General features: G+C 49.9%; 1 protein-coding gene across 4 annotated transcripts in view; it reads left to right on the forward strand.

The window, feature by feature from the left end:
- Positions 1-19,449, forward strand: part of ccdc178 (coiled-coil domain containing 178) — a 564,802-nt gene that overhangs the window by 3,292 nt on the left and 542,061 nt on the right. For all 4 annotated transcript variants that reach the window (XM_072467843.1, XM_072467841.1, XM_072467840.1 and 1 more), the window contains exon 2: positions 2,204-2,281. In XM_072467843.1, coding sequence (XP_072323944.1) covers positions 2,224-2,281 — 58 coding nt within the window. In that variant the 5' untranslated portion in view covers positions 2,204-2,223. The remainder of the gene's footprint in view (positions 1-2,203; positions 2,282-19,449) is intronic.

Consider the following 19,449-nt stretch of genomic DNA (forward strand, 5'->3'; position numbering starts at 1 on the left):
GCCGAGCAACAGGGCAGCGCAGAGATGGGGGAGGACGTAGAGCCTGAAGTTGCTGAACTCTACGCCCTGGATGGTGAGGGTCGCGATTCAGTACCCCTGGATTTCAACGGAATGGGATCTGGAGGCCAGGGAGATTTTCTGGGCGACGGGGTGTACCGGGAGGGAGCAGCGCCTTACCGTGGTGGGGTGGATGAAACTCTCTGTGCTCCCGGAGTCAAAGAGGCAGGTCGTCTCGTGCCCGTTGATCTTCACCGTCGTCGTAGCGGTCGTGAGGTTGCGGGGCCGAGACTGATCCGGAGTGATGGAGGCGAGCTGCGGAAGATGCTGGGAGGTCCCGGGCTGGTCAGCGGTGGTGGAGGTAGCAGTAGGCGGCGAACGGCCAGACGAGCAGGGGTCCTGAGGCGCGGTCCAAAATGGTGCCAAAGATGGCAGCGCCATGGTGCGCACATGGCGGGCGGCATCAAAGATGGCGGCGCCCACGAGCCGCACGTGGCTTGCAGTAGGGAAGATGGTGGCGCCCACGGGCTGCACGTGGCTTGCGGAGGAGAAGATGGCAGCGCCCCTGGGTCGCACGTGGGGGGTGTAGAAATGCCGGGCCTGGAAACAGCGGCGACCGTCTGGACGTGGCAAACAGAAAAAAAGTGTCCTTTCTTCCCACACCCGTTGCAGGTCACGCTCCGCGCCGGGCAGCGCTGCCTTGGGTGTTTGCTTTGTCCACAAAAATAACACTTGCGGTCCCCCAGAGTTGGCTGGCTGCCACGCAGCGCAGGCTTGCGGTGAGCTGGAGTTGGTAGCTGGTGGGGTCCACAAGGGTGCCGCGCAGTCGGGGGTGTAGGACTCCAGGTTACGGGAGGCCACTTATAGTGAATTAGCAAGCTGCCTAGTCTCCGCAAGATCGAGCGTAACCCCTTCCAATAGTTGCTGGCGGACGTGCGTAGAGTTCATGCCCGTGATATAAGCGTCTCTGATTAATAATTTGGTGTGTTGGACTGCCAAAACTGCCTGGCAGTCACAGTTCCTACCGAGGATCTGTAGGGCCTGCAAGAAATCGTCCAGAGTCTCCCCGGGGAGTTGCCGTTTCGTGGCCAGGAGGTTCCTGGCGTACACTTGATTCACCAGTTTAACGTAATGTCCCTTTAGGAGCGTCATCGCTTCTGAGTAGGTGGGCGCATCCCGGATGAGGGGGAAAATTTCAGGGCTCACCCGTGAGTAGAGGACTTGGAGCTCTGTGGGTTCGAGGATTCTTCAGTGGCTGCTCTAAGGTAGCCTTCGAAACAGGCTAGCCAGTGCTCGAAGGTGGACTGCGTGAGGGCTCAGCTGCAGGCGATCAGGCTTGATTAGGAGATCCATCTTTTAAAATCTTGTGCAATAAATTGATGTATCGTCAATTACCACGAGACGAGAATGGTGAAACAATCGAGGCTTTATTGCACAAGATGTTATGCCTCCCGCAGCTGGAACCAGAATGGAAGCAGCGCAGGAGATCATACACTTTTATACGCCGCCTGCTGGGCAGAGCTAGCAGGCAGGGATTTACCATTGTACTTGTAATATACGGGAAGTGCCGTAATATATACAATATATTACGAGTGGTGTTTACCACCCAGCCATGAGTTAAATCCAATATTTAACATGTTCTTGCCCTTCTGTTTTTACTATGAAATTTCAGTTTTCTTTTGGTAAAAAGATAAACATATAGACCAAAATCTACGGGTGTCTAGGGCAATTAAAACTGGACTTCAATGTGTGTTGCATATCAGCACCTGCTGAAGTCCTGGCAATGTGCTGTAATTGCCCGGGAAGTTTAAACATCTAATGGGCTAATGTACACTGCTTAATGTCTTCATGCAAGGTTCTGACACTGATACATTTTGAAATGTTAGTTGGTGAACACCTAGTCTAACTCAGTGTAACTGTGATGTGGAGATGCCAGCGTTGGACTGGGGGGGGGGGCACAGTAAGAAGTCTTACAACACCAGGTTAAAGTCCAACAGGTTTGTTTGAAATCACTAGCTTTCGGAATACTGCTCCTTCCTCAGGTGAATGAGTATAACTGAACTGAGCACCAGAACCACACGTGACCTATCTACCACCCTTCTCCACCCCTGATGCACCCCCCACCCGGCCCCCCCCCCCCCCCCCCCCCCCCAAGTGATGTGTCTAAGTGATTTTCAAAGGCAACCATTTTTGTGTTTTTATATAGGAACCACAACCAGGAGCATAATGTCAGAGATGCAGCTATTAAGTCAGCGCAGTAATAACATTTCTGCTCCAATGCGAGGTAGGTACCTGGTTTTCACAGATCATCAATAATAACTTTCATTTGCATAGTGCCTTTAAAGTAGTAAAGCATCCTATATCTCTTCGCAAGGGAATTATCAACCTAAATTTGACACCGAGCCAAGTAAAGGTTGATTAGGACAAATGGTCAAAAGCTTGGTCAAAGAGTTAGATTTGAAGGAGCTTCTTAGATGAAAAGAGAGGGAGAAATGCAAAAAGGCTCAGAGATGAATGTCATGATATGCAGACATGCAGATAATGATATACAGACAGGCAGCTAATGAACACAGAGAACAGGACATGACCAATGAGTAGGCAGGACACTCAGGGGTGGTATCTTACTATAAAAGGCACGAGGCACTCACACTCCGCCTCTTTCCACTGATGAACATCTACAGAGTGAATAAGGGTGTATTTACAGTATCACACCTCCAGCACGTGGCTAAGAGCTAGTCTGGTTCAGTCAGACAGAGTAACCACACTTAGGTTAGCAGAGAGTCAAACTCATAGAGAACTGTGCTAACTGGTTCAATAAATCAGATTGAACTAACTTCAAGGTCTGGAGTATCTTTTGGTTAAAGCTGCACCCAGTTGCAGCCTGTGTTATCCCAGAGTACATAACACAAGATGCTACCAGGAGACTGCTTAATCTAGGCGGTTTACCTCAGTCTGTTCCGTGATGACCAGCGAATGTATCCCGGCACCATGGAGAAGATTCAGGCTCCTCACCAGCTCAGGACCTCCAGCAATCTCAGTGCCAACTGGCGGACATTCAAGCATAAGTTTCTGCTGTACATCGAAGCTTCAGATCTCGTGGGTGCGTCTCTTGCAAGGAAGATCGCGCTTCTCCTCTCAACAGCGGGTGATCAAGCCATCGAACTCTTCAACTCTTTTCACTTAACCGAAGGCCAGGACAAGACAAAGTTTCAGACCATCTGGGACAAGTTTGACAGTCACTGTGAAGTGGACACCAATGAACTCTTCGAGCGCTACATATTCAAACAGCGTCTACAAGGTAAAGATGAATCTTTCAACTCCTTCTTAACTAACCTCTGCCTGCTAGCGCTGTCCTGCAACATTGGTGATATTGCTGACTCCATGATTAGGGACCAAATTGTTTTTGGAGTTTACTCTGATCCTCAGAGAGCAGCTACTGAAAATCAAGCATATGACCCTGCCAGTCGCAATTGAAACATGCACAGTGCATGAGCACGCCAAAAATCGCTATGCCCAGTACAAATCGGCTGAAAATTAGAAACTTGCCTCCCACGAGGCAGAGAGTGTGCAGGCCATCTCCCGGATGCAGCGCCTCAGCATTGATGAAAGCAGCCATGTCGCGCGCTTTTCCCGGGGCCCCACGCATGCGTGATGCAAACGGGATAACGAAGCGGCCGACACTCTCACTGCGCATGTGCGACGACGTGCGGAGCGTCAGGACGCCGACGTCGTGACGTGCTCGAACTGCGGCAATGCCCACTTAGAGAAACACTGCCCTGCAAGAGGCAGGCAATGTTTAAACTGCAGGAAGCCTGGACACTATGCAACCTTGTGCAGGTCTGCACCACCAGTCAGGGGCCAGCGCTCCCAATTCCGACGACAGCGCGTTCAGAGTGTGCAACAACGATTACAGGATTCTGATCCCGGCAGCACAACGGATCCAGAGGAAGAATGCCTGGACTCCGCCTACTGTGTGGGCATCATTACCAAATGTGAATATGCCACATACAACTCATCACAAAGTCAATCCACCCTTGCTGTGGATTCTGCAGACGAATGGCGTCGGTGATGCAGGTCAACGACTGCTCCATCCAGTTTAAGCTGGACACAAGTGCGTCTGCCAACCTCCTTTCACAGGCAGATTTCAAACGCATCAAGAAGCCCCCCCAAGGTCCTTCCAGCAGTCTGCAGGCTCCTGGACTACAACGGAAATGCCATCACGGCACTGGGACCTGCCATCTACTCGTCTCCAACCGGAGCACCCATGCACGGTTACGTTTTGAAATTGTCAAGCCAGACAGGGCATCCCTACTTGGCGCGCACGCCTGCAAGCAGCTGAACCTCATGTAGTGGGATTACGCAACCACCCCCTCCAATGAGGATTTTCAGGTCGGCATTGACGACATCCTCGCTCAGTATCCGGATGTGTTCGACGGGATGGACACGCTGCCGCCATATCGATACAAGATTCTGCTACGACCTGATGCCAAGTCAGTGGTCCACGCACCACGCCGGGTCCCGGCTGAGGCACAGCTCAAGGATCTTTAGCAACAGGGCATAATTTCCAAGATAACCGAACCGACTGACTGGGTCAGCTCGATGGTATGTGTTAGAAAGCCTTCGGGAGACCTGCGCACCTGCATTGATCCCAAGGATCTCAATAAGTATATAATGAGTGAACACTACCCTATTCCGAATGCGTCACATGGATTTTGGCAAATCCAGCTGGATGAGTCCAGCAGAAGGCTCTGCATCTTCAACACACCGTTTGGCATATACTGATATAATTGCATGCCGTTTGGCATTGTCTCGGCATCGGAGATCTTCCATTGCCTCATGGAGCAGATGATGGAGGGCATTGAAGGGGTTTGTGTGTACGTGGACGACATCATCATACGGTACACGACCCCTTAAGAGCATGTTTCCTGTCTCCAGCAGGTATTCCGCCGTGTCCATGCCAATGGCCTGAAGCTGAACAGGTCCAAATGGTGCTTTGGCATGTCGACACCTAAGTTCCTAGGTGACCAGATCTCTCATCAGGGCCCGAACACCAACAAGGTCAAGGCCATCGAAGCCATGAAGGTCCGTGAAGTCAAGAAGGTGGTGTTGCGCTTCCTGGGCATGGTCAATTTTCTGGGCAAGTTCATCCAAACCTGGCCTCGCACACCACGGCCCGACGTAACCTGGTGAAAAAGTCCTTTGAGTGGAAGGCAGCACATCAGGCAGAGTGGTTGGAGCTGAAAGCCAAGCTCACCACTGCACCCGTCTTGTCATTTTTCGACCCAGACAGGGAGACACAGATGCGAGCCAGGATGGCATCGGTGCGGTGCTGCTTCAACGCGATGACACTTCATCCTGGGCACCAGTAGCCTACGCATTGAGGGCCATGACGCCCACCGAAACAAGGTATGCGCAAATAGAGAAGGAATGCCTGGGTCTTCTCACTGGCATTCCCAAGTTTCACGACTATGTCTACGGCCTGCCGACATACACTGTCGAGACGGATCATAGGCCTCTGGTCCACATTATCCACAAGGACCTGAACGACATGATGCCTCGGTTGCAGCGCATCCTCCTCAAACTCCGAAGGTACGACTTTGACTTAATGTACACACCTGGCAAGGAGCTCATCATCGCTGATGCATTGTCCTGCTCCATCACATTGCCTAGTAAACTCCTGGAAATCATCCGGCAGATTGAATCACAGGTGCGGCTGTGTGCCAGCACCCTCCCGGCGTCTGATGAGAAGGTGGTTCGTATCCGCGAGGAGACAGCCAAAGACCCCCTCTTGCAGAGTGTCATGCACCACCTCGCCAATGGCTGGCAGAAAGGGCGGTGCCCTCAATTTTACAATGTAAAGGACAACCTGACGGTGATTGATGGTATCCTCCTCAAGCTGGACCGGATTGTCATTCCACTCAGTCTCCAGAACTTGGTGCTCCGCCAAATCCACGAGGGACACTGGGCGTCGAGAAGTGCAGACGCAGAGCCAGGCAGGCTGTCTACTGGCCCGGTATTAGCCAGGACATCTCAAACATGGTCCTCAACTGTGCGACCTGTCAACGCTTCCAGCCAGCGCAGAGCAAGGCGACGCTCCAGCAGCATGAAATCGAGACCTCCCTGTGGTCCAAGGTTGGCATCGACCTCTTTCGTACGAATGGTCGTGACTACGTGTTGATTATTGACTATTTCTCCAATTACCCTGAAGTCGTGAAGCTCTCAGACCTCACATCTCGGACCGTCATCAAGGCCTGTAAGGAGACGTTCTCCAGGCATGGTATCCCACTCACTGTCATGAGTGACAATGGCCCGTGCTTCAACAGCCACGAGTGGTCTATGTTTGCCAAGTCATACCATTTCAAACATGTCACTTCCAGCCCACACTATCCGCAGTCCAATGGGAAGATTGAAAAAGGGGTGCACATTGTGAAACAGCTCATCTGCAAGGCCGCGGATTCTGCTTCTGACATCTACCTCGCACTGCTTGCGTACAGGGCGTCCACTGACATGTCGCTGCCTCAACTCCTGATGAACAGGGACCTGCGGACGACACTTCCAGCCATACACTTACCCAACCTGGATCACCTCCCGGTGCTGCAGAAGGTTCAGCAGCTCCGAAACCAGCAAAAACAGGGCTATGATGCTCATGCCACTGATTTGCCCGTGTTATCCCCGGCAGACACTGTCAGGAGCAAGATACCGGATGGTGGCTGGTCTTCTTCAGCTGTCGTTCGACAGGCTGCACCCCGCTCGTATGTTGTACGTATGTCTGATGGTTCTGTTGTGCGACAAAACAGACAGGCACTGCGCAAGTTGCCTGCCCGCAACCGCTTTCTTCACCGTTTCCGTCCGTTGGTTTGCCACCTCCTGATACCTCGAACTACGAGGCCACCAGTCAGGCTTCCATCCCGCCTGTCAAGGCGCCATCGTCCCCACCACCACCTCTCCGGCGGTCGACAATTATCAGATGCAAGCCCCAGAGACTGGACTTATGAACATTTGTTTTGTTTGCTATGTTCTGTTTTCTCACATTAGACAGCTGTCTTCACATGTAAATTTGTTCACATATGCCACCGTTTGTAAATATGTTAATATATGCCATCACATGTAAGTACGTTCCCACATGCCAACAAAACAAAACAGAAGAAGGGTAGATGTCATGATATGCAGACATGCAGATAATGATATACAGACAGGCAGCTAATGAACACAGAGAACAGAACATGACCAATGAGCAGGCAGAACACTCAGGGGTGGTATCTCACTATAAAAGGCACGAGGCACTCACACTCCACCTCTTTCCACTGATGAACATCTACAGAGTGAGTCAGGGTGTATTTACAGTATCACACCTCCAGCACGTGGCTAAGAGCTAGGCTGGTTCAGTCAGACAGAGTAACCACACTTAGGTTAGCAGCGAATCGAATTCATAGAGAACTGTGCTACTGGTTCAATAAATCAGATTGAACTAACTTCAAGGTCTAGAGTATCGTTTGGTTAAAGCTGCATCCAGTTGCAGCCTGTGTTATCCCAGAGTACATAACACAAGAATGAGTTTCAGAGCTTAGGCCCTTGGTAGCTTCAGGAATGGCCTATGATGGAGCAATTAAAATCAGGTTCACACAAGAGGCCAGAATTCGATGAACAGTGATCTCATGGGGGTTACATCATGGAGGCTGCGGAGGGATCTGAAAACAAGGGTGAAGTTTTTAAATGAAATTGTTGCCAAATTCATAGCACAGCCATTAGACGTGACCAGATTTGGTGAGTTATGATGGGAGCCACGGAGTTTTGCGTGTGGTGACATTCGTCAAGCATACAATATGATTATTGACCAGGAGAGTATTGGAATAGTTGAGACTAAAGGTAACAAAGGCCTGGCTGAGGATTCCAGTGACAGATGTGCTGGGGTAGGGGGTGCAGGGGAGCGGTATTACAGAAGTGAAAACAGACTTTCTTGGTGACAGATCAAATGGAAGAAAACTCATTTTGACCTCAAATATACCACCAAGGCTGCGAATGGTTCATAATCAGACCGTTGCCAGGGAAGGGAAATTCTTAAAAGCTGGAGAATAGTATGTGTGGCAGGGATTGGAGACAATGGGGAGGATTCTCCGTTTGGGAGGCTATGTTCTCTCGCTGGAGCTGCATTGCACTAGCTTTACGATTCCCTTGTGGTCGGAAAGCAGGGTGCAATTCCGTATTCTACGCAAAGTAAATTTATGTATGGCATGGAATATGAGTGGATTCCCAGGGGATCCCGATATTGGGCCACCATCTTGAGTAGGCGGGCAGTTAGCGGAGCCCTGCGGCCAGCACCCTTCCCCGCACCGCAAATCAGCTCCGAGCCCCCAACACAAATCGGCCTCCCAGCCCAGGATTTCCTGGGTACCCCCCCCCCCCCCCCACCCCTAAGGTGACCCAACCCACCCTGCCCGAGGGACCCTTATAATGGGGGGATCTCCCCCTCCCCAGGGACCCCTGTGATACGGGGATCCCTGCAATATGGGACCCTCCCCCAGGGACTCCTGTCATAGGAGGACCAAACCCACTGTCATGGGAATGTCCCTTTAGGAACTGTTTGTCTTCTCAAATGGCTGCAGTGATGTCATTGTGTGGGTGGAGCTGGGCGGTGGCTCTGGTTTTTAACTTTCGTTTTGAGCTGGAAGCTGTTTGTGGCTCTTGAGTTTTACTTTCGGTTTAGACAGTTGGAAGCTGTATTCAGACTACAAGCATCTTGGAGTCTCTCTCTCTGCATGTTAAAAAGGTTTCTCCAGATCACTTGATAACTGCAAAGTATAACTGTGTTCTGGAAGGAATTCAAACCTACTGTTTTGTGGTCAAAGGGATTGTCTGATTTATGGATGTTGTTACTTGAGTGAAACAGTAAAGGGAAGTTATTAAGCGTTAAATATAGAGTAGTGTAGCTGTGTGGGATATTTATCGTTGCAGTTGATAAAATGCTTACTGTGTGTGTTTATAAAATGTTAACTGAATTTGCAGAATAAACTTTGTTTTTGATTACAAGTGGCCTCTTTTGCATAACACCTGAAAAGTAGGCCCTTGTGCTCCTCGTAACCAAAATCTATAAACAGTTGTAGGTCAGGTGAACTCCATGATATACTTTGGTGTTCTCTAAACCCTGGTCCATAACACCATCCACCAGGGACTCCTGTAACCGGGGGACCCCTAAGGACCCTTTTAAGAGGGGACCCTCTCAGGCTCTCCCTCCCTAAAGTGACCTGATCCACAGACCCTCACCCCCACCAGAAAATGGACCCCTGTCTGGAAGCTCGAGAGAAGTCCAGCCAGTGGCTGTAAGAAATATTATAGCTTTAATACCTACCGTGCAGCTGCACGTATCCATTCTCCGAAGGTGGGCAGCTGTGCCTGCTCTGCTTTGCACCGCATGGCTTTTAGTCTTGTTTGTGATTGACAGCTAGTAAAAGAACAGCTGCCACTTTGTTCCATTATATCCTTTCACACATCAGTGGTCAATGTGTTGAAATCCCAATATTAGGAAACATTGCCCACAACAAAGAGAGGTAAGTGCAGTGAAATCACACATTTAAGAGATTGGAATGCACTTAGTGCAACTTACATCTTTTTTCTGTGTGTGTGGGGGGTGGTCGGGGCTGATTTGCATTGCAGGGGCGGGGGGGAATAGCCTCTGATGGTCTCCACAGTTGCCCCCTTGGCCCACCGCGAGGTCCATCATATCAGGGCCACGATTGCAGAGACCACAAGTGATCCAGGCCCTCATGATTCCTGGCCATGGGGGACCGGAGAATCACGGGAGGGAGGGTGGAACATAGGGTGCTGGGCCTGCTATTCTGACCTATTTGCATTTATTTCCATGCTCCCTCTGGTGTGCAATGTGCAACGCGTTCATGCTGCCAGCAAGAGCTGGAGTATGGTGTCCGGCGCCGATCCCAATTTTGCTCTGACGCCCGATACTCCATTCCATCAGGGAAAGCATTCTGGCCATCCCAGGGACGGAGAATCCCGCCCAATGATTTTGGTCTTATCCATATTGAGAAAGATGAATTAACTGCTCAATTTGTACAGGATGATGTTGGACAAGCAGTCAGCCTAAAAATATCTGATTGTTTGGTTCAAAACCATAGCGTTTTAGTAATTAGAGCTTTTAACCTAGTTAATCTATTTCATTGAATAGAATTGTCATGTATTGACTGTTTCTCCAAGTACATCGTCATAATTTTTATTAAAAATTTTCATAAAATATCAATAACAAAATGAAAAAGGAACCCAACAGGGTTAAGTACAAAACACAGTCCAGAAGAACAACCCTCCATACCCCCCTCCCCCCCCCCCCCCCGTACATAAATAATAAATTAACATTAACACCCCAACTTAATACAACAAGTATATACACCCCCTCAGACCCTCCAGTGTAAATAACAAAAACAAAAAATAATAGAGTGACCCCCCCCCCCCCGAGTTGCTGCTGCCATTGACCAATGTCTACCGCTCTGCCAGGAAGTCTAAGAACGGTTGCCACCGCCTAAAGAACCCTTGTACCGACCCTCTCAAGGTGAATTTCACCCTCTCCAACTTAATAAACCCCGCCATATCGTTGATCTAAGATTCCACGCTTGGGGGCCTCGCATCCTTCCCCTGAAGAAGAATCCTTCGCCGGGCTACCAGGGACGCAAAGGCCAGAATTCCGGCCTCTTTCGCCTCCTGCACTCCCGGCTCCTCTGTCACCCCAAATATTGCGAGCCCCCAGCCCGGCTTGACCCTGGATCCTACCACCCGACACCGTCCTCGCTACGCCCGCTTAACCGGCCCATTCAGTCCCCTTACATTCCAGGTTATCAGCTGGATCAGGGGGCTACCCGCCCCCCTCCCCCGCCGACTAGCCATGACCCCTCTACGGCCAGCCACGCGCCCGCACCCCACATCCGGCCCGTTCTCCACAGCGGCATACCCCCGTCTCTAACCCCCCCCCCCCGGGCTAGGACCCATCCTAGCTGATTTACTCCCCCCATTGCACTTCTGCAAGTCAGCTGACCCAGGTCACTCCCGCCTCTCCTTCGACTCCTCCCATTGTGTGGCACACCCTCCTCTCCTGTCCCCTTCCATAGGCTCGCCCCCTCCCCCTTCCCCTTCCGTTCTAAGCGCGGGAAACAACCCTCGCTTCCCTGCCCCGGCCCCGCCCCCTCCAGTCTTCAGCGCGGGAAAAATCCCACGCTTTCCACCTACCAGGCCCCGCACCCCTGACGCAGCTTCTTTTACAGACCCGGTCCCCTGACTCAGGCCTCCCCCTCCCCCGCGGGGCCCCATCTCACCTCCAAGAGCCCCCCCGACCAACCCAACCAAAACAGTGCCCAACCCGCCCCAGCCACCCTCACCAACCCAAAAGAGAAAGAACACAAAGAAAAAGAAACCTGGAGCAATACAAAGCCCCCCCGCCCCCCCCGAAACAAAAATGAACATAGCACATCAACCGCAGTTCCCAATCACCCGTCCCGACCCTCAATCTGTGTCCAACTTCTCGGCCTGAACAAAGGCCCACGCCTCCTCCGGAGACTCAAAGTAATGGTACCGGTCCTTGTAGGAGAGTCACGCCGGCTGCAACATGCCAAACTTCACCCCCTTCCTGTGCAGCACCGCCTTCGCTCAATTGTACCTGGCCCTCCTCTTCGCCACCTCCATACTCCAGTCCTGATATATCCGAACCTCCGCGTTCTCCCACCTGCTGCTCCTCTCCTTCTTGGCCCACCTGAGCACACACTCCCGATCGACGAACCGATGGAACCTCACCAGCACCGCCCGCGGAAGCTCGTTAGCCTTGGGCCTCCTCGCCAGCACTCTATGGGCCCCTTCCAGTTCCAGGGGCCCCTGGAAGGACCCCGCTCCCATCAGCGAGTTCAACATGGTGACCACATAGGCCCCCACGTCCGGCCCTTCCAGCCCCTCCGGGAGGCCCAGAATCCACAGATTCTTTCGCCTCGACCGATTCTCCATCTCCTCGAACCGCTCCTGCCATTTCTTGTGGAGCGCTCGTGCATCTCCACCTTTACCGCCAGGCCTAAGATCTCGTCCTCATTGTCAGAGATAGTTTGTCGAGCCTTGCGGATTGCCACTCCCTGGGCCGTCTGTGTCTCCAGCAGTATCAATAGATGCCTTCATCGGCTCTAGCAGGTCCGTTTTAATCTCTCTGAAGCAGCACTGGATACCCTCCTGCTGCTCTTCCGCCCACTGCATCCACGCTGCCTGGTCTCCGCCCGCCGCCATTTTGTCCTTCCCTCGCACCTTCTTCGGGTCCACCACCACCTTTTTTGTCGCCCCGCTCCTAGTTGAAGCCATATACTGACGGGGAGCTGTTGTAGACTCCTTCCCACACCGGGAAACGTTGAAAAAGTGCCGTTGGGGGCCCTGAAAAGAGCCCAGAAATCTGTTTTTGTGGGAGCCGTCGAATGTGCGACTTCGCTCTGCATAGCTGCAACCGGAAGTCCATAATTATTTTTTTCATCTGTATATAAAATTGAAGGAGGAAAACACAATTACTATTAAAAAGAGTTTGCCTGCCTGCAGTTTCTGTCATGTAACTTTCACATTTGAATTTGTGTTAATTGGCTATAAATAAAAGAACAACAAATTGCAAATAGAAGATAAGAGATACACAGATTGAAACTGAGCCAGATAGAGTTCTGCAGCTACTGATTTACTCAACCCTCTTTATGTATTACCTCCAATCCCATGTGTTTTAATTTTGCTGATCAACCTCCTTTAGTGGACTTTATTATACACCTTCTGAAAAATCAAAGTGTACTGGGTTCACCAACTTCTCTTATCAATTGTGTTAGTAATAGCCTCAGAAAACTCCCAACAGGTTCATCAAACATGATTGCCCATTAATTAATCCATGTTGACTATGCCCAGTTAGCATTATCCAAGTGTCCATTCATCATATCCTTTATAATCTATTCTTGCATTTTTCCTACTACTGATGTCAGGCAAATTCTTTCTCCCGTTTACTTTCACCCTAAATAGTGGGGTCACATTTGCTTCCTTTCAATCTACTGGAACCATTCCAGAGTCTCCTATGTAACTTCTGTGGCAGAGGGAAACACCGCTCTCGCATACTGTTTAGTTAGTTTAGCTGAGAGCTGTGGGTTGGAACTGACTCCTGAGGCCTTCTGGATTCTCTGCACACCATGCTATAAAAGCTCAGGAGGCCCAAGAACTGAAGTTCAAACAAAGTTTAATTCAACAACAAAAGCAAAGGCCACACACAACCTAGAGTCCAAAGGTCCCAGTCTGGGTTGGCTTCTATAAGGTGATTTTACAAGCCCGGCTGGTGGATTTCCGCCCACTAGCGGGGGAGCTTGTATTCCACGAGTCCCATGGGGAGATCAACTGAAGTGTCCCCATGGGTCTCGTGAGGGTTATTACATCCCCCAATCCAAAGGCCGACCCTTGTAGCTGTTTGTAGACGGGGGGCTCCTTCACCGTTTCACCGATGACTGTGCTAAGAGCACAGTAAGAAGTTTTACAACACCAGGTTAAAGTCCAACAGGTTTGTTTCGATGTCACTAGCTTTCGGAGCGCTGCTCCTTCCTCAGGTGAGGTAGGAGCCTGAGGAAGGAGCAGCGCTCCGAAAGCTTGTGACATCGAAACAAACCTATTGGACTTTAACCTGGTGTTGTAAAACGTCTTACTGTGCTCACCCCAGTCCAATGCCGGCATCTCCACATCATGTGCTAAGAGCAGCTGTGGGGCCAGGTCAGGGGACGTGTATCGTGTCGGCGGGGGGGGTTTTATCATGCTGAACGCTGGGGGGGGGGGGGGGGTCCTGTCGGAGATTCGTCTTTGACTGCAATGCTCTCCAGGAGCACAGAGGATTCTGTGTCTATGTCTATGTCTGGTGCACAAATACAGATGCATAGGTTAGGTTAAGGAGTTATTGAATCATAGAATCATAAAACTCACAGTGCAGAAGGAGGCCATTCGGCCCATCGAGTCTGCACCGGCCCTTGGAAAGAGCACCCAACTTAAGCCCACACCTCCACCCTATACCAGTAACCTCATCTAACCTTTTTTGGACACTAAGGGCAATGTAGCATGGCCACTCCACCTAGCCTGCACATCTTTGAACTGTGGGAGAATACCAGAGAATCCAGAGGAAACCCACGCAGACACGGGGAGAACGTGCGGACTCTGTACAGACAGTGACCCAAGCCGGAAACGTACCTGGGACCCTGGAGCTGTGAAGCACCTGTGCTAGCCACTGTGCTGCCGTACCACCCATTTTGGGATAGGGTCTTTCAGAGGGATTCTATTCTATGATTCTCCTCTCCACTGCAAACCATCTTTTTAAACCCCTGTCCCTGCAATCTTCACCTCCTACAATAACGACAAGGCATTCTTGGCTTTCTAGCCACCAAGAGTGAGGAAATTGAATCAGCTATATCTATGTGACCCCTCCCTTTCAGTGGTTCATGTGGCCAAACTTTCTTTAATGCTCCCTCTGCCCTTTCTTTAGTTTCTCTCTGATCTTTTCTCATGCCCTCTCTTGAGCTCAACTTGTACATGTGTTCCCTTGACCCTATTCCTAGTGAATTATTAATCATCCAAATTCCCTCTCTGATACACATGTTAGCCGATATTCTAAATGGTTCTGTTCAGGAGCTGTTCCTCTCTTCTTTAAATCTGACATCATAACCACTTACCTGAAAGAAAACCCATGTCCCCACTGCCTTTATAAACCACTGTTCCGTCTCAAGCTTCCTTTTCGCCTCAAGTCCTTGAATGTGTTGTCGTTTCCCAAACCTGTTCCCATTTTTCCTGGAACTCTCTCTGGTTCAGCCTAAACAGTTTAAAGGTAGAGAAATGGAGTCAATACCACGGGAGTCGAATCTGCAATGAGGACCAAAGCCTGGTCTTTCCTACATCTAATTGGAGGAAATTTCCACTCATCCTGTCCTGGATGTTGAAGAAGCAGTCTGACAATGTAGCATCAGTGGAATTGGCTGGTGGTGTGGTAGAGCTGGGTACCAACAGCATACATGTGAAACCTAACACTGTTTTCAGATGATGTTGACAAGGGGCAGCATTTGGTTGAGAAATAGGAGGGCTTAGATGCTTGGGGCACACCAGAAATAATAGTGCAGAAAAAGAAAGAGAAGTCTGGTTCCATTAGATAGATTAGAATGGAACCAGAAGTTCCACGCAGCTGTGTGATAGTGGCAGTTGATTAGTCAAAACTAATCCTAAAAGCAATCCGGGAACATGAAATGAGGCTAGTAACGAACATAAAAGGGAATCTCAAGGTATTCTACGAGCCTGTAAATAATATTAGGGTGGAAATAAAACTGGTAGGGCCAATTAGGGATTAAAAAAAAGGAGACATGCATTTGGAGCAGGAAAAGTAGCGGTGGTATTAAATGATTACTTGGTATCTGCCTTTACAAAGGAAGAGGTGCTACCCAGGCGAGGTGAGATGAGGTAACTGGTACAGTCGGGCACGCATGCGCAGTGCAGCTGCATTTTTTTTTAAAATATGGTCGCAGCCTTTTTTTTTTCCAAGATGTGGAGATGCCGGCGTTGGACTGGGGTGAACAGCGTAAGAAGTCTTACAACACCAGGTTAAAGCCCAACAGGTTTGTTTCAAACACTAGCTTTTGGAGCACTGCTCCTTAGGTGAATGAAGAGGTATGTTCCAGAAACATATATATGGACAAATTCAAAGATGCAAGACACGCTTAGAATGCGAGCATTTGCAGTTAATTAAGTGTTTACATATCCAGAGATAGGGGTAACCCCAGGTTAAAGAGGTGTGAATTGTCTCACGCCAGGACAGTTGGTAGGATTTTGCAGCGTCTGCATGGTCTCGCCAATGTACCCCGCTTCGGGACATCCTTTCCTGTAGCTTGTGAGGTAGACAAAGTTGGCCGAGTCGCATGAGTATATACCGCGTACCTGGTGGGTGGTGTTCTCACGTGTAATGGTGGTATCCATGCCGATGATCTGGCACGTCTTGCAGAGATTACCATGCAGAGGCTGCGACAACGAATGAACGGACATCGCGCGACAATCACCTGGCAGGAATGTTCCCTTCCAGTTGGGGAACACTTCAGCAGTCAAGGGCATGCAGCCTCTGATCTCCGGGTAAGCGTTCTCCAAGGCGGCCTTCAGGACGTGCGACAACGCAGAATGGCCGAGCAGAAACTTATAGCCAAGTTCCGCACACATGAGTGTGGCTTCAACCGGGACCTGGGATTCATGTTGCGTTACATTCACCCCCCACCATCTGGCCTGGGCTTGCGAAATCCTACCAACTGTCCTGGCTTGAGACAATTCACACCTCTTTAACCGGGGGTTACCCCTATCTCTGGATATGTAAACATTTAATTAACTGCAAATGCTTGCATTCTAAGCATTGTCTTGCATCTTTGAATTTGTCTATATATATGTTTCTGGAACGTACCTCTTCATTCACCTGAGGAAGGAGCAGTGCTCCGAAAGCTAGTGTTTGAAACAAACCTGTTGGACTTTAACCTGGTGTTGTAAGACTTTTTTCAAGTTCGGGGGGCCAAAGGGACCATTGGGGCCAAAGGGACCCAAAACCATTTCCTCCACTTTTGTCAGCAACAACCAAGGTAAGAGAAAATGGTGGGTCGCGCAGGTCGGCTGGCGTGGGCCGCAAAGGTCGGGCGGCGTGGGTCACGAATGTTGGCCGGCGTGGGTCGCGAAGGTCAGCCTGGTTGGGTCCTGAAGGTTGGCCGGTGGTAAAAATGAGTCCCCGGAAAAACATTGAAAAACACTGCTATAGATTATGTTTACTCCACTGAGAAGCTTGTTCTTGATGAGGTGCAGGATGGCGACAGTGAAAATGGAGAAAAGGGTACATCCGTGCTTGACTCCAGTCTTGACTTCAAAGATTTTTGTTGTATCTCCTTCACTGAGGACTGTCATGGACATCTTGTTATGGAGAACCTGAGGAAGGAGCAGTGCTCCGAAAGCTAGTGTTTGAAACAAACCTGTTGGACTTTAACCTGGTGTTGTAAGACTTCTTACTTGTTATGGAGAAGTCATTGTTGAAAGTTCGCTTGCATGTTCGGATCTTGAAACTATTCAATGTTTATCCTTTTTTTGAGAAGTTTCTTCATCTTGCACTGCTTTTGGTGTAATTTAATGGAAGTAGAGGAGTGGATGAGCTGGTGGTCTGTTCAGCAGTTATCTGTACTGGTCATCAGTTTGGTATGAGGGCGTCCATAACTCAGCCTATGTGGTACTTGTCAGTAGGCACTTCAGTACAGAGCTAAGGATTAGGAGCGCTATCCTCGGGCAGTGTGCAACCTTTCTTAGGGGACATAGTTTCTTGCCCAGTTGGGAATGGTATAGCCACACAATGGCAGTCATTGAATTTGGAAGTTCATATACCAAAGGTTAAAGACTGAGCAGCAATCATTGGCACTCATGCATAAGTGCTGCTTGAATGGGCACAATTGAATGTAGAATATAGAACATACAGTGCAGAAGGAGGCCATTCGGCCCATCGAGTCTGCACTGACCCACTTAAATCCTCACTTCCACCCTATCCCCATAACCCAATAACCCCTCCTAACCTTTTTGGTCACTAAGGGCAATTTATCTTGGCCAATCCACCTAACCTGCAATTCTTTGGACTGTGGGAGGAAACCGGAGCACCCGGAGGAAACCCACACAGACATGGGGAGAACGTGCAGACTCTGCACAGACAGTCACCCAGTGGGGAATTGAACCTGGGACCCTGATGCTGTGAAGCAACTGTGCTAACCACGGTGCTGCCATGCTGCGTGCCTAGTCTGATTCCCTGCATTTCAATTTAGCTCACGCAAAATTATCTGAATGGCTATAGATTCAGAGAGGGGAATGTGCAACGAAACCTGGTTGTCCTAGTCCTCCAGGCGCCATACGTAAACATACAGGTACAGCAGGTGGTTAAGAAGGAAAATGGTATGTTTGCCTTCGTAGTGCGAGGACTTGAGTTCAGGAGCAGGGTTGTCTTGCTGCAGTTAGACAGGGCCTTGGTGAGACCACACCGGAAATATTCTGTGCAGTTTTTGTTTCCTTATCTGAGGAAGTTTGTTTTTGCTATGGAAGGAGTTCAGTGAACATTTACCAGACTGATTCCTGAGATGACGGGACTGCGTACGAGGAGAGATTGAGTCAGTTAGGTCTATATTCACTGGAATTTAAAAGAATGAGGGGGGGATCTCCTAGAAACCTATAAAAATCTAACAGGACTAGACAGGGTACATGCAGGAAGGAGGAAGGATGTTCCCGATGATGTGGGAGTCCAGAACCAGGGGTCACAGTCTGAGGATACGGGGACGACCATTTATGACTGAGATGAGGAGAAATTTCTTCACCTAGAGAGTGGTTGGCCTGTGAAATTCTCGACCACAGAAAGCAGTTCAGGGCAAAACCTTGTATGTTTTCAAGAAGGCGTTAGATGTAGCTCTTGGGGCTAAGAGCATCAAAGGATGTGGGGTGAAAGCGGGAACAGGTTACTGAGTTGGATGACCAGCCATTGCAGGTGGCACGGTGGTTAACACTAATGCTTCACAGCGCCAGGGACTTGTCACAATATGTGGATATTGTAAAGCACATAAAGCGTTAATGTAATGTCACTACACTAGATGGTGCTATAGAGCAACCATATAAATATCACATGCCTCCTTGACTTCTGGGAGATAGATGGAGATAGTGGAAGAGAGCAAGACAAGAGTAATTGTGAGATATTTTAACTAATAGTACAGTTAATAGTGTGGATGTGTGACTTCCGGTGGCGGCCATGGAGGAGTAGTTGCACATTTGATAGCTCACGCCTGTGACGGACTTTTGGACCTTTTTCTCCCATTTGTTTCCAGATTTTATTGGATAAATCGGTGTCGAGTGAGACGGTGAGGTGAAATCCCCTTCCAGTGTATGGGGAATTGCACCAGAAGTGGCCATGTAAGAAGACAAAGCTCTACAAGAAAGATGCGAGCAGAGCTGGCAACGCGGGAACGCATGGCGGAGAAGCAGGGCCGCAGGGAGATGGCACAGTGGTCGACGGAGCAGCTGGTGAAGTTTTTTGAAGATTGCTTCGCCAAGCTTAAGAAGGTCATGCTGGACCCGATCAAGGCTTTGATTGATCAGGTGGTGCAGAATCAAGAAATCCACGGACGTGCGATCCAGGAGGTGGAGAAAAAGGTGTCCGAGCATGAGGAATACCTTACCAAGGTGGAGATGATGAAATCCCCAGAAAAGAATACAGTAGAAGCTGGAGGACTTGGAGAACAGGTCCAGGAGGCAGAAACTGAGAATCGTTGGACTCCCTGAGGGCAGTGAGGGTTCGGATGCGAGGGCATATGCGCCAAACATGCTGGAGAAGTTAATGGGGGCTGAGGCGTTCGCCTCGGCCCATGGGATTGGATACAGCGCGCAGAACCCTTG

Source organism: Scyliorhinus torazame, chromosome 11, assembly GCF_047496885.1.
Source record: "Scyliorhinus torazame isolate Kashiwa2021f chromosome 11, sScyTor2.1, whole genome shotgun sequence".
Classification (NCBI taxonomy): Eukaryota; Metazoa; Chordata; class Chondrichthyes; order Carcharhiniformes; family Scyliorhinidae; genus Scyliorhinus; species Scyliorhinus torazame.